This window comes from Taudactylus pleione, unplaced genomic scaffold, assembly GCF_031769625.1.
Source record: "Taudactylus pleione unplaced genomic scaffold, aTauple2 ptg000114l, whole genome shotgun sequence".
In the NCBI taxonomy this organism is placed as follows: Eukaryota; Metazoa; Chordata; class Amphibia; order Anura; family Myobatrachidae; genus Taudactylus; species Taudactylus pleione.
Window position 1 is genome coordinate 28,176,885 of NW_028284516.1, and position 12,667 is coordinate 28,189,551.

General features: G+C 44.2%; 1 protein-coding gene across 1 annotated transcript in view; it reads right to left on the minus strand.

Moving 5' to 3' along the window:
* The window catches only part of PREX2 (phosphatidylinositol-3,4,5-trisphosphate dependent Rac exchange factor 2), a 435,974-nt gene that overhangs the window by 302,367 nt on the left and 120,940 nt on the right, over positions 1–12,667 (minus strand). Inside the window, exons 3-4 of the mRNA XM_088471582.1 lie at positions 4,284–4,406; positions 1,587–1,691 (exon numbers count right to left, since the gene is read on the minus strand). Coding sequence (XP_088327708.1) covers positions 1,587–1,691; positions 4,284–4,406 — 228 coding nt within the window. The remainder of the gene's footprint in view (positions 1–1,586; positions 1,692–4,283; positions 4,407–12,667) is intronic.

The window sequence follows — 12,667 nt, forward strand, 5'->3', positions numbered from 1 at the left end:
ATTATATATATATATATCCAGAAAACTGTCTGTTTAAGCCAGCGAGAAGGCACTCACCGCTTATCAGTAGAAAAGATCATCCATATTTATTAATATTCCAACATTACCAAATGTAATCCAATCGACGTTTCGACCCCAAAGGGTCATTCTCAAGGCAATTCAGCATCACAGCAAGGCAACCATCCAGTACACTGGCAACAGATACTGGCAACACTGGCAACAGATACCTATTGCCAGTGTACAGGATGTTTGCCTTGCTGTGATGCTGACTTGTCTTGAGAATGACCCTTTGTGGTCGAAACGTCGATTGGATAACATTCGGTAATGTTGGAATATTAATAAATATTGGATGATCTAAATTAATTTATGTTTCATATACACCTTATACACACAGCCTGAAGATTATTTTATACTATGTTTTTAATAATTGTGTGCCATAAACAAAGTTTGAGTACACCGATCCATCAGAAAGCAAAGGTTACACTGTATCAGTCATGCTACAAATATTCCGTATTTCGGAATATTTGGATATTGGAGACTAAACCTGTATATATATATATATAGATATATATATAGATATATATATATATATATATATATAACCATTTATTTATGTAACGCACATATATTCCACAGAGCTTTACGGAGAATACTTGGTCATTCTTATTAGTCCCTGGCCCAGTGGAGCTTACAACCTTTATTCCCTACACACACACCTACACACTAGAGTTATTTTTTTGGTGGAAGCCAACTAACCTACCAGTATATTTTTTGAGTGTGGGAGGAAACCGGAGCACCCGGAGGAAACCCACGCAAGCACAGGGAGAATGTACAAACTTGACACAGGGCGTGGTGAGAATCAAATTCACAACCTCAGTGCTGTGAGGCAGTAATGCTAACCATTACACCGTACATATAACGGCAATATACAGTATGGTATAATTGTTTGGACAAATAGGAATGGGGGCAACCAAAAATGTATGTCATTGAGAAGCAACTGTGGGTAATGCCCTATTGTTCTGTATCCCGACCACATGCCTTGGTATTGTCACACTTTTTAATGGCTGTTAGAGTATTGAGATAATCCCTGGCCCTCTCTCAATGTTAGATCCCTATACCCTACAACTAAGGAATATAAGTTTTTAAAAGAGTGTGTAAAAAGTGGACCGTGACTGCCTAATTGCTACCCTTTTATCATGCTCATATATACATCACTGAAAAGCAAATAATACAGTTAACTATGTCTGGAATAAAAGTCACATATTTGCTTATTTGGTTAAATGGAAAGAACCAAGGATTTGAAAATATTTGCAAGAAACAAACAAATGAGCAACAACCTAATATAATCCTGTTAGCGGTTAGCCTAAGGCCAGGAGAGACAGTGCTGCAGACAGTGTGAGCTCTTAAAATGCTTAAAATATAGCATTTACCTTTAAATTAAAACAAATAATAATAATAATAACCAAAAAGTACCACATTATCATAATGGTAATATTGCATATATATATTCTCTGCAAAATATAATCACATGACACAGGATAATTTCTTTATTACTGAAATTGTATTCAAGCATAAAATCTTCTTACCAGTAGAAATGTTCTCACAGTTCTGATTTTGTTAAGTTCAAGCAAAAGCTTCTGAGCCTTTTCGTGGTTGCTGCAGTATTCATCATATATGGCAAAGCGCTCTTTCTACAGTTGTAGAGACAAAATTGATTGATAAAAACATAGTAGCAATAGGTACTATAATGTTTAGTGGGAATGACACAATGTTCCATTCAAAATTAGCTTTCCACACCATGGCCCCCATGACAAAGGTTTGGCCAAGTACAGGTGTGACCACATCCACTGGGAAAAAACAATCACTTGGAAGGTGCTTAGCATAACAATCGGGAAAAGGAGGGACTCAGCATGCAGCGATGGAGGGGGTGGGGGCTAAGCTCTGTTCTCTCTGCGTTAGGGGAAGAAAAAAAATACATTGCTGCACCTGTGTCATCCACCATTGTCTATTGATGGTCAATCCTTAGGTCATTCTTCTGCATGGCTGGCCTAGGCTCCTGTCGGGCCCCCATACAAGCGTGCATCCCAGTAATTACCAACTACCTACTCTGTGCCCCTCTTCCACACCAGAGAGGCAAAAAAAGGGTCATCTATGGACTGCAAATAGTGAGGACCATCAACGCTACCTTATGCACATTGACTGTCTAGGCTAGTGCTTTCCATAATGTATGCCCACTTTATAATCTTTAGAAACACGGAGATAAATGAAAATTTGCATGGGGGAAATGGTAAATTATTACACCAAAGTTCATCTCAGAGTCCCAAGTCTGGACATTTAATTCCACCATAAACCGCCACGACCCCGACTCGACCACACCTGGGGGTAAATTTACTAAAGTGAGAGTTTTGAGAAGTTAGTTTTAAAAGTGATATTGCCCATAGCAAAAAATCAGAGTCTACTTAACATTTAACTAGCACCTTCTAGAAGATAATAGCTAGAATCTGATTGGTTGCTATGGGCAACATCACTTTTAAAACTCACTTCTCAAAACTCTCACTTTAGTAAATTTACCACCAAGCGTCTTTCTCGCTCAAAATGTGCATCTTATTCAAAATAAATGGGAGCTATACATCTACATTGCTAGCTTGCACTGATCAATTTGATGTGCGACATTTGTGTATCAGTGTGCGACTGGGGCTAAATCTGTGTGCAAGGTGCTTCGATGCGAGCAGCTGCGGCTTTTTCTCACGCCAAGTCTCATTGTGCTTCATCTGCGACTTTGTATGTATTTAAAATTAATTTCTGTGAGGTTAAAGCTGCAGCCCATTGTCTCTAGTGCCAGGGTCGGCTTCAGGGTTCTGAGCACCCTGTGCCGGCTCTTGAGAGAATGCCCTAACCTCGCGTGCGGCAAAGCTGCGCGGGACCGGATTTGGGGGCGTGGCCTAATTACCATAGGTTATGCCCCCTGTGTGATGTTTTTTGAAGGAGTGCCCACATGGCACGCCTCCAAATAACCTCAGGCTGGGGGTAATGCCCAACACTCCGTCACTGGCTGGGCTTCACCCAGCCCTCTCCCATCAGTGAGTGGTTGCCGCGCGCATGCGCGCTGCATCCATTAATTCTCCGGGGGTCCGGCACCGCCGCACAGCTGTCCCGCTGCACAATACTGTCCCACTGAAATAGAGATGCTGAGGAGGGATGCCACCCTCTACGGGTGGCGCCCCTGTGCGACCGCACTGGTCAAACACCCCTAGAGCCGGCCCTGTTTAGTGCACTCTGAGTGGAGTTTCGCTGCACCTGCGCTCAAATAAGATGCAAAATTTAAAGAAAGATACGGTAAACTACTCCTCTTGGAGCATGTCGTGTGGACGCTATGTGTATGAGGACACATCTGTAGCTGCGTCGCGTCTGAGACTGGAACGCCCTTAACGTTACGCTACTAGTCAATATTGCTGAGGCTGCTGAGTGTCACTCAGCTGTCATGGAGATATCTTATTGCTAAATGGCAGTGATAATAGATTTTCTATTGCTGCAATAAGTGGCAATAGAACATCATTGTTATCGTCGCTTTGAAAAAGTAGGCTAGTGAATCCTAAATACTAAGCAAAGAGTAGAACCAGTAGCATCATCTGCTGCATCGTCCATAGTGAATTCCTGTCTTACAATTTCCAAATAGAGAATCCAACATCAGATCTGTGTGAGGTTAATAAAACTAGAGGCAGCATTGAGATCCATAGTGGATGTATATAAATTTACAGTTCTTTGGTGATGCCACTAATTCCTAGAGAATTGATAGGCTATATATTCTCGTCTATATCAGTCCAGCTCACAATACATCTGTCTCCAGTGCCCGCTGGAAAACAGAAACCATTCACTGTACTTGCAATTTGCTGCAATAGCATTAGGACCTTAAGAAGACATTTAAGTAAAGAATAACTTTTTTGTAAATGATTATGTAGGTGTTGTAGTTTTTATTGCTGAATGTAACAATGTTACTTCCATGTGTGAGTGAGCCATAACTTACACCCCTAACATTACTTCTAATATGCGCAAATAAGCAGTGAAAATGGGTTCTCTATGTGAAATGACCTATGCTCAATTATCTTTTATTGTATATTAATGTGATTTTATAAATAGCTGCAATTTTGGAACAATTCACATCAAATGTTCTTATTTCAATCACTTACTGTCTGTCAAGCTTTACGAATACCTTATAAATGTTTATATGAATCACGTCAGACATTGAACAATAGACATGGTATAAAACACAAGCGCAGACTTACGAATCGGAGAAAGCAGACCCCCATTTCCTGCTGGGCTTTGGGTTCCGGGTGCAGAGATTCCTCAATCAGAGCTAGAAAGTCTCTGTGTACCACAAGGATGTCCTCAATGTTGGAGAATAACATCTAGACAGATCACATTGTTATCCAATTATGTCAATTAACTGCTGTTCAGACAGTAAATGAAGAGTTAATGATACCACATTTTTTTAAAGAAGGATTAATTCTGCTCATGCACAATGTAACTCCCAGCTGATATAAGGCAATCGGAAAAATGTTGAAATGTGTAAGGTCTGAAAATGGCCACAAACTATCAAAATTCATAGGATCTTAGGGCCTGATTCAGAGCCGGACGCTATTTGTGAACAGTCGTTCAGAAAAAGGGGCCGGCTATTTAAATTGAGCGCTCGCTCTTTGCGGTCTGTTGACGCCTCTATGTCTGAGCGAGTGAACGAAATATGCGCTCGCTATTTTGTAAAGACGCCCCCGGGCCGCTCACATCATACATCATCTCCGCTATTTATTTGATTAATCGAGTACATCGAAAGGCGTCTGAACTGCTCGCAGTGCTTGTGGTTGGATTTTCCTACCGCAATCATGCGAACAGTTCAGGCTAAGAAACAACCAAGTGACGTGGTCGATGACGCTGCTTTGTTAATTATGCACACCCTTAAAACGCCCGTTTTGACCTTTTGGCACGCCTGCGTTCGGATCTCCACTCCCCGTTTTCAAGCACCTTCCCCTGTTACCACCCACAACGCCTCATTCTGTCACTCAAATTAGCAGGCATTCGCTATTTTGTGAGCACACAATTTCCGACCACAATGACTGGCAGTTGTGCAAACATCGCTCGGAGCGAACGAGCGGCCGCTTACGAGCGGCTCTGAATCAGGCCCTTAATCAGGCAGGTTGGTAAGTGTTCTTTAGACAATAGCCACAGATGACCCCTATTGTACTCTGTGGGCCTGATTCAGCAAAGATCACAGTAGCAAAGATGCATTCAATCGGTCGATTAATTGGCATTGCGCATGCGGATGCGTGCGCGAACTAGCTATTGCCATGGGAACTGCGTGTACAGAGGCTACGGAGACCCAGAGCACATTGATTGACAGGAAGTGCCATTTATGGGTTGTGACGGAGGGGGCTGGTCGGGCGAACGCAGGCGTGCCAGTGTGTTGCATAAATTATCCACTGCGATACCATACCCAGCCTGAGGCCTCATAGTGTGTACTGAAGTTAGTAATTCCTGAGTGAGGTCTGACCTGCCTTAACTGTGCGTATGGGTCCGATGTTACTTGATGTTACCGATTATTTTGCTATATTGCCCAAGTATACGGATGTGTGTAAGAAGAAGTAGGCGTCATTATGGTAAGCTGCGACCGTAATGCGATTGCAAACATTTGCGTTTCACCGCTAATATTAGCAACTGCGGTGCATGCGGTCTAGCAAAAGAGCGATCCTTGCTGAATCAGGCCCTGTGTGTGTGATAATTGCCTGTTTGTAATCACATGACTCAGTGATGCCAGAAATGATAATAACGGTATGCTAGTTTGCATCATATTTGGAAACCTAAATGTGTGGCGCAGACTTTAAAAATCATATGGGTACAGTCATATCATCCATTATTTCAAATGGCTAAAGATATGCAGTTTTGATATGGAAAACTTTTTCTTGCTATCCGCCTACACATGTGCACACCTGCCACTGTGCCAGGCGTTTATATACAGGGGCATACTGTATGTAGTAGCCTGCAACATGCAGGCGCTAGTGAGATACCAATGAGTCTGCCCATATTTTTAAAGTGGCTATCATTTAGTAGGCTAAACTAGGTCGGTTTTGCCTTTTAAGCATAATTACAGACTTGTATTATCTGCTCCACGGGAGATGCCCGGAGAGCAGACACAGCTGGCCACTTTGTGGGGTGGGGCCGGGTTACTACGTCATTAGCCCTTGCCCCTTCAGAGCAAACCGCTGCAAATCACGGTAGCTCGAGGAGGCGGGGCTAAATTATGCAGTTTTGTGCTATTTAGCCCCGCCCCCTCCATACGGAGCCGTAATTCACAGCAAATATGCAGCAATTCCCAGCAATAATCTCCACATCCTGCCCACTTCACTATGAAGTGAGCGTGATAGGGGAGATCCGGATACTCTTCCAGGGGTGCAGGGGGCTCCCAGAAAAGTCAGGTGAGAATGCTTTTAAGTGATTGTCTTTTTAAAAGTATGGACAGACTCGCCAGAGCCTGCATCTCGCAAACTATTGCCGAAGCATCAGATTCTGTAAGGTAAACACACTGTCTGACATGATATGTACGTCTGAGTTTCTATTATCATGTAGTATTCAAGACTTTCTGCTGTGGTTTTTTTGCAGCGTGCTGGAGGGAAACTTTTTTTCTTTAGTACAGAGTAAGCCCCTCCCCTTACAAGCACCTGTAAAAGACCATTAAGCTGATATGAGCAACCACTATTTTGTATTGCTGTTCTGAGAGGCATGGATGGAACCAGCATTGGGGGGGGGTGCTGGTTACTGTAGTGCTATTTGGAGGTTTCTGGGGTACCTCCTAGGTGACTTGGCTCTCAGCTTATATATATTTATGTATGTACTGTTATCATGTAGCACAGCAGTATGCAATTATGACCCAGAGTTGGTGCTATTATTATGTAGCGTTAAGGACGCCGGTATAGAGGAGCCTTGACGTGGTCCGGCGCTTAACCATATATTTGCAAATATATGCAACAAAGACCTCTGAATTTCTATTATCATGTAGCATTGAAGCCTTTCTGTAGGTTATATTGCTTTGTACAGTGAAAGACCATTAAGTTGATATGAGGGAATGGGATTGAAATGCCGGTGGCTGCCCGACAGGATGAAAATCCCGACAGAGGCAGGTAAGTATGCTAACCTCCCCTGTGCACCCCCCCAACCCTCCCTTAGTGGTGCCTAACCGCACCCTCCCCCCCTAGTGCCTAAACCTAACCTCCCCCCGGGGGTACCTAACCCTAACCCCCCCTGCCGCTCCCTAACCCATAGGCAAACGCAGGGGGGTTTCCGTCTGCCTGGAAACCTCCCCTCCCCAGCCCACACCATGACCACAATAGAAATACAGGTTGAGTCTCTGATATCCAAAATGCTTGGTATTTTGGATAACTGAATATTCCGTATTTTGGAATATTTGCATATAATAATGAAATATCTTGGGAATGGGACCCAAATATACACACAGAATGCATTTATGTGTTATATACACCTTATACACACAGTATGCAGGTCATTTTATACAATATTTTCAATAATTTTGTGGCTCAAACAAAGTTTGTGTACAAACATAAAATTCAGTTATGTTTAATATACACCTTATACACAAAGCCTGTAGGTAATTTTATACAATATTTGTAATAATTTGTGCCTTAGACAAAGTTTGTGTACATTGAACCATCAAAAATCAAAGGTTTAATTTTACTCAGTCAAGCCAAAAAAATTCAGTATTTCGAAATATTCCATATTTCAGAATATTTATATATGGGAGACTCAACCTGTAGTAATATAAGATTGTTACTAGTGCTGCATGTTCTTCTCAGTTTCACAAATTAATTAATTAGCACCACCTGTGGATCTTTTAACATGTATCATCCAGTAATAAATAACCTAGGCACCAGAAGATCTGGAAAACATGCACTGTTAGATATGCACTGCTATACAGCCCAATATGTACATATATGTCCAGGGCAGTGCTAGGTCCTTCTGCTGCTCCCCCAGGCTCCCGGACTTGCTCCAATAGTCTGGAATGGTGCTCACATCTAAAATAAAAACATTCAGCTCAGGCAGGATGGCCCTACTGAAGCATCTAATGGCTTACTGTGATCACTGGTCCTCTGTATGCTGGAATTATTACACACAATACACTTGGTATGACACTTGTTAAAGCTGGTTAAGTACTAAATTCTGCCCTCTTCATTGACAGGCCACACTCGCTCTAAAATTAAGCATTTGGAAACCCCCCTCTGGAAATCCTGCATTTGCCATTGTAACCCTCCCGTGGGGGAGCCTAACTCTGACCTCTCCCTGGGGGTGCCTAACCCTCCCCCTAGGGGTGCCTAACCCTAACCACCCTCCCCCAAAACCTAATGCCAACTGCCCTAAACCTAACCCTCCCCATACTGCTGTCAGGATTGTGTCACATAACTACATCCTGATATAAGCAACTGTAATACTGGGCAGAGCCAGGCTTAAGCTCCGCCCCCGTAATTAAGCTCCTCCTCCCGGTGACATCATCTGTCAATCACCAGGCGGAAGCAGACTGCAAAGGGGGCATGGCCTCGCGGGGAAAAGGGCACGTGGCCTCGTGGGAGCGCGAAAAAGCTCCTTAGTGAGAACAAGGGTGGCCATCTTACGCTGGGGTCGCGGGACGGGAGGAGGGAGGTCCCGCGATTCCCTGAGGTTCAGGGGAGGGAGCATGGCTGCTGCCATGAGCCACATCTTATATGTACAGGGGGAATGCCCCTGTAATGCAGAAAGGGGCCCCCTGCAAGAAGCCCCTAGGCTATAAGGGGTCTTGAATCCCCTGGATACAGACAAGGAGGGGAGTCACCCTTCCCCACAGTCCTGTAAGGGAGCTGCTGTATGAGGAGCAGCACTATTGATAATGAGACTCCCTTATTAGAAGAGGATTGGGGAGTGCTGTAGAGGTAGCAGCTGGAAGCAGAGTGCCTGTCAGAGTGAGGAAGTCACTGCAGAGGAAGTGCTGCCTGATGCCACAGTGGAAGATGAGAGATCTCCTGTGAAGAGACAGCCCAGGTGATGAGAGGGTGAGTGTCTGAGATGTGTAATGCTGGATCCCTGGTTGATAGCCCCTGGAGAAGTGCCCCATAGTGAGGGAGGGCTCAGTGCAAGATGGCAGTGTGGCTAGAGGGGAGTCCTATGGAAGAATCCTGTGTAACCATGTGCTGAAATAGAGAAGCCCAGCAGTGAAAGGGTTAATGGTCTGCATGAAGTTGCCAGCATGTCAGATGAAAGGTCCCTGGATAGTGGGACTTGTACTAAAGGCAGAGTCCTGGGATATACAGGACGTTAGTATGCCTGAAGAAGGTGTATGCGGGGTGATGGAAGGAGAGAGGGTCCCTGTGTAATGGGATGTGCCGCACGTTAGCAGTCTCTCGTGAGGATAGAGATGAGTGCGATGAACTTCGAATCTGGAGTCCCGTGCATGCTGTATGAAGTTTTGTTGGGCTGACATGCGTAGAACTACTGAGCCCAGCAACACCGGGTATGTGCTACTATTTCACTGCTGTGTCATATGTGTAAGTCTGCGCTGGAGGTGTTCGTTTGGAGTGGAACGTATCTAATCTTCTGTAACCATTAAGCGTAAAATACAGCATTTACCATCTGCTGCAAGAATTGTGCTGGAGGAAGTTGGTGAAGTAGAGCTTGTAACCATTATGCTTACTGTGCTGGAGAATACGGAGGAGTGTAAATAAAGTTTTCCTGTTACTGCATTATGAGATGGTCTGGCGCCCAACATTTCTTTACTGCACTGCACCTGTTGTCCACATGTGTTCCCTCCATCAGGTACTTTGTGCTAAGCACCCGAGTATTCGGGGGTCCTGCTGGTCATGGATGCCATACCCACGCCATAGCCGGAGCAAAGAAGAGTCACCGTGAAGAGGTGAGAGACAGTATTCAGGAACTCCATGTGAGTGTACCACAGTACCAGTAGGATTTCACACAACCACTATTTTGTATTGATGATATGTAGTGATATAACATATTTCATCTAGCGGTTTAACCCCTTACATTTGGAAAGGCTGATATATTACAAACAACTCATACATGCTGTATTTTAACCATAATGCACCAAAAAAAGTAACAAGACCTACAGGTCATCTGATTATATTACTTTGAGGGATATATGGGGACAGATCTAACACCCAGTCGGTACTTTTGTGGAGTTTCCACTCTCCACTGTGGAAAAGACTTTTACATAAATATGACAGTGAGCACAGTCTGTTTCTGTTTAGCCATAGATGGTCTGATATATAAGTAAGCCCAGATCATCCTTTTCTACAACATATCAAAATATTTTATTCATTTTCCCCACGTTTGTTTTATCTCTATTTTCCCAATGAACTGCTGTCATTTAAGGTCCCTGCGGCTATTTGCAGTTAGCAGGGGACACACACAGTGCAGCATATTCTTTTATACATTTGCATTCTTTGTATGAGAATGTGCCTGAGAAATCACCTCAATATCCTCATTTCTCTCCCCAGAGCATTGACTATGGCTTAAAAATGTAATATGTCTGTACCGGATATATAGCACTGTAGAGGCAGCATCACAATCAGATAAAAAGATTAATGCTTGGGGAGCACAAATTTATTCTGTACTAAGTTGAAATATATTTGCACAATGCATTACGTGCGGAGGGCAGGAGGCACTGCAATGAATACCGAGCAAAGTACTATTCCCTCAGAAACAATCATCCCCCACTTCCCTTTGGCTGATAAACTGCAATAGCCGTTTTCGTGACAAATATTCAAGTTCACATCCAGTTAGTATTGTAAACAGGAACCTCATATTTTTTGAAATCATGGGCAAGCAAAGGCTGGCAGGGTATGCTGGGAATAATAACTCTGCAATAGTTGAAGAACCTGCTTTACCCTGGTAAAGTATAATAGCTGTATAAAACTCCAGTGTCGCTGAAAGATGGCAGCGGTGGGCATGCCCATTTGGGAATGTGGAGGCTTCAATAGACTCAGGGGTCTATTTACTAAGCAGTGTTAGGAGACAGAGTGAAAAGTGACAAGTCTGTGATAAGGTGCCAGCCAATCAGCTCCCAACTGTCATCTCACAGGCTGTGTTTGAAAAATTACAGTTGGGAGCTGATTGGCTGGTACCTTATCACAGACTTATCACTTTTCACTCTGTCTCCTAACACTGCTTAGTAACTAGACCCCTCAGACATTAGACAGGATATTCCCAACTGCCACACATTGGGCCTGATTCAGAGTTCCATATTAATAGGCACGTAAACAGCCAATGTTATTAGTGCCACACATGCGTCTGAGCCACACACCGCGCACGCGTCCCGATTTTGGCCATACAGAGTGGCAGATCTAAAATGGGAAATTGGAGCTTTTTGTGGAAAAGGTGAAATCAAGTTTAAATTTGTTCATCGGTACAGCATAAAGACCTTTATTCCAGCCGTGGGCGTGACTGGAGTGTGGGGACAATATGCGGTGGGTGCAGACAGAGACTACTGATGCTCTGGGCCCTTTGGAATTTTGTGGTGATTGGTAAAGGTTAGTAATGCTGCCCATCCACTAGGCGATTAAATCTAGCAATTGAGCGATAACGGCTGTCGTTATAGCTCAATTGCTTGGTAATCGCCCGCAAATCAGGCAGTAAAATCTTAAAAATGACCAGCGATGCGTGTGCCCGCTGGTCGTTTTTAACATCTGTCATCGCCCGAACATGACGGTCAACCTGACGACCGCCGTCAGGTTGCCATTTTCGGGAATGATTGATCTGCATACACTGAACGTCTGAATATTCAGTGTATGTACTTCACCCCTAGGGGGACAATGGCACGATTATGATGTCATAATCGTGCCGTCGTCCCCGCATCTAGTAGTGAATGGGCAGCTTAAGGCTTGAGGGACTCTCGGCTGGTATATAAGGGCATGGGGGGCTCTGATTGAGGTATATAAACGGGATGGCAGGGGGTTCTAAGGCTGGCATATAAAGGGAAGTGATGTAGAGGGCTATGAGTTATATTGAAAATCATGACTGGGGGGCTATGATTCTGGCATATATAAAAGGGCATGACTGATGGAGCTCTGAGGCTGGCAAATGTAAAGAAACATGACATGGGACTTTGGGGCATATAAAGTGCCATGAGGGAACTCTGGGCTGGCATATAAAGAGGCATGAGAGGGCTCTGAGGATTTAAAGTGTGGTTTTGGCCATACCTGCTGGGCCCCTGTCTGGGAATATGAAAATTAAATGATGGTAACCCCACTTCTTGTCTATGGCTTCTATTACAGTAACCAATCAAAGTAGTTTGTGATTCGTTCACAGAGCAGGTGATTAGAGCAGGTCATAGAGCAAGGTCACAGAGCAGGTGATTAGAGCAGGTCATAGAGCAAGGTCACAGAGCAGGTGACTAGAGCAGGGCACTAGAGCAAGGTCACAGAGCAGGGCACTAGAGCAGGTCACAGAGCAGGGCACTAGAGCAGGTGACTAGAGCAGGTCATAGAGCAAGGTCACAGAGCAGGTGACTAGAGCAGGGCACTAGAGCAGGTCACTAGAGCAGGTCACTAGAGCAGGTCATAGAGCAAGGTCACAGAGCAGGTGACTAGAGCAGGTCACAGAGCAGGTGACTAGAGCAGGGCAC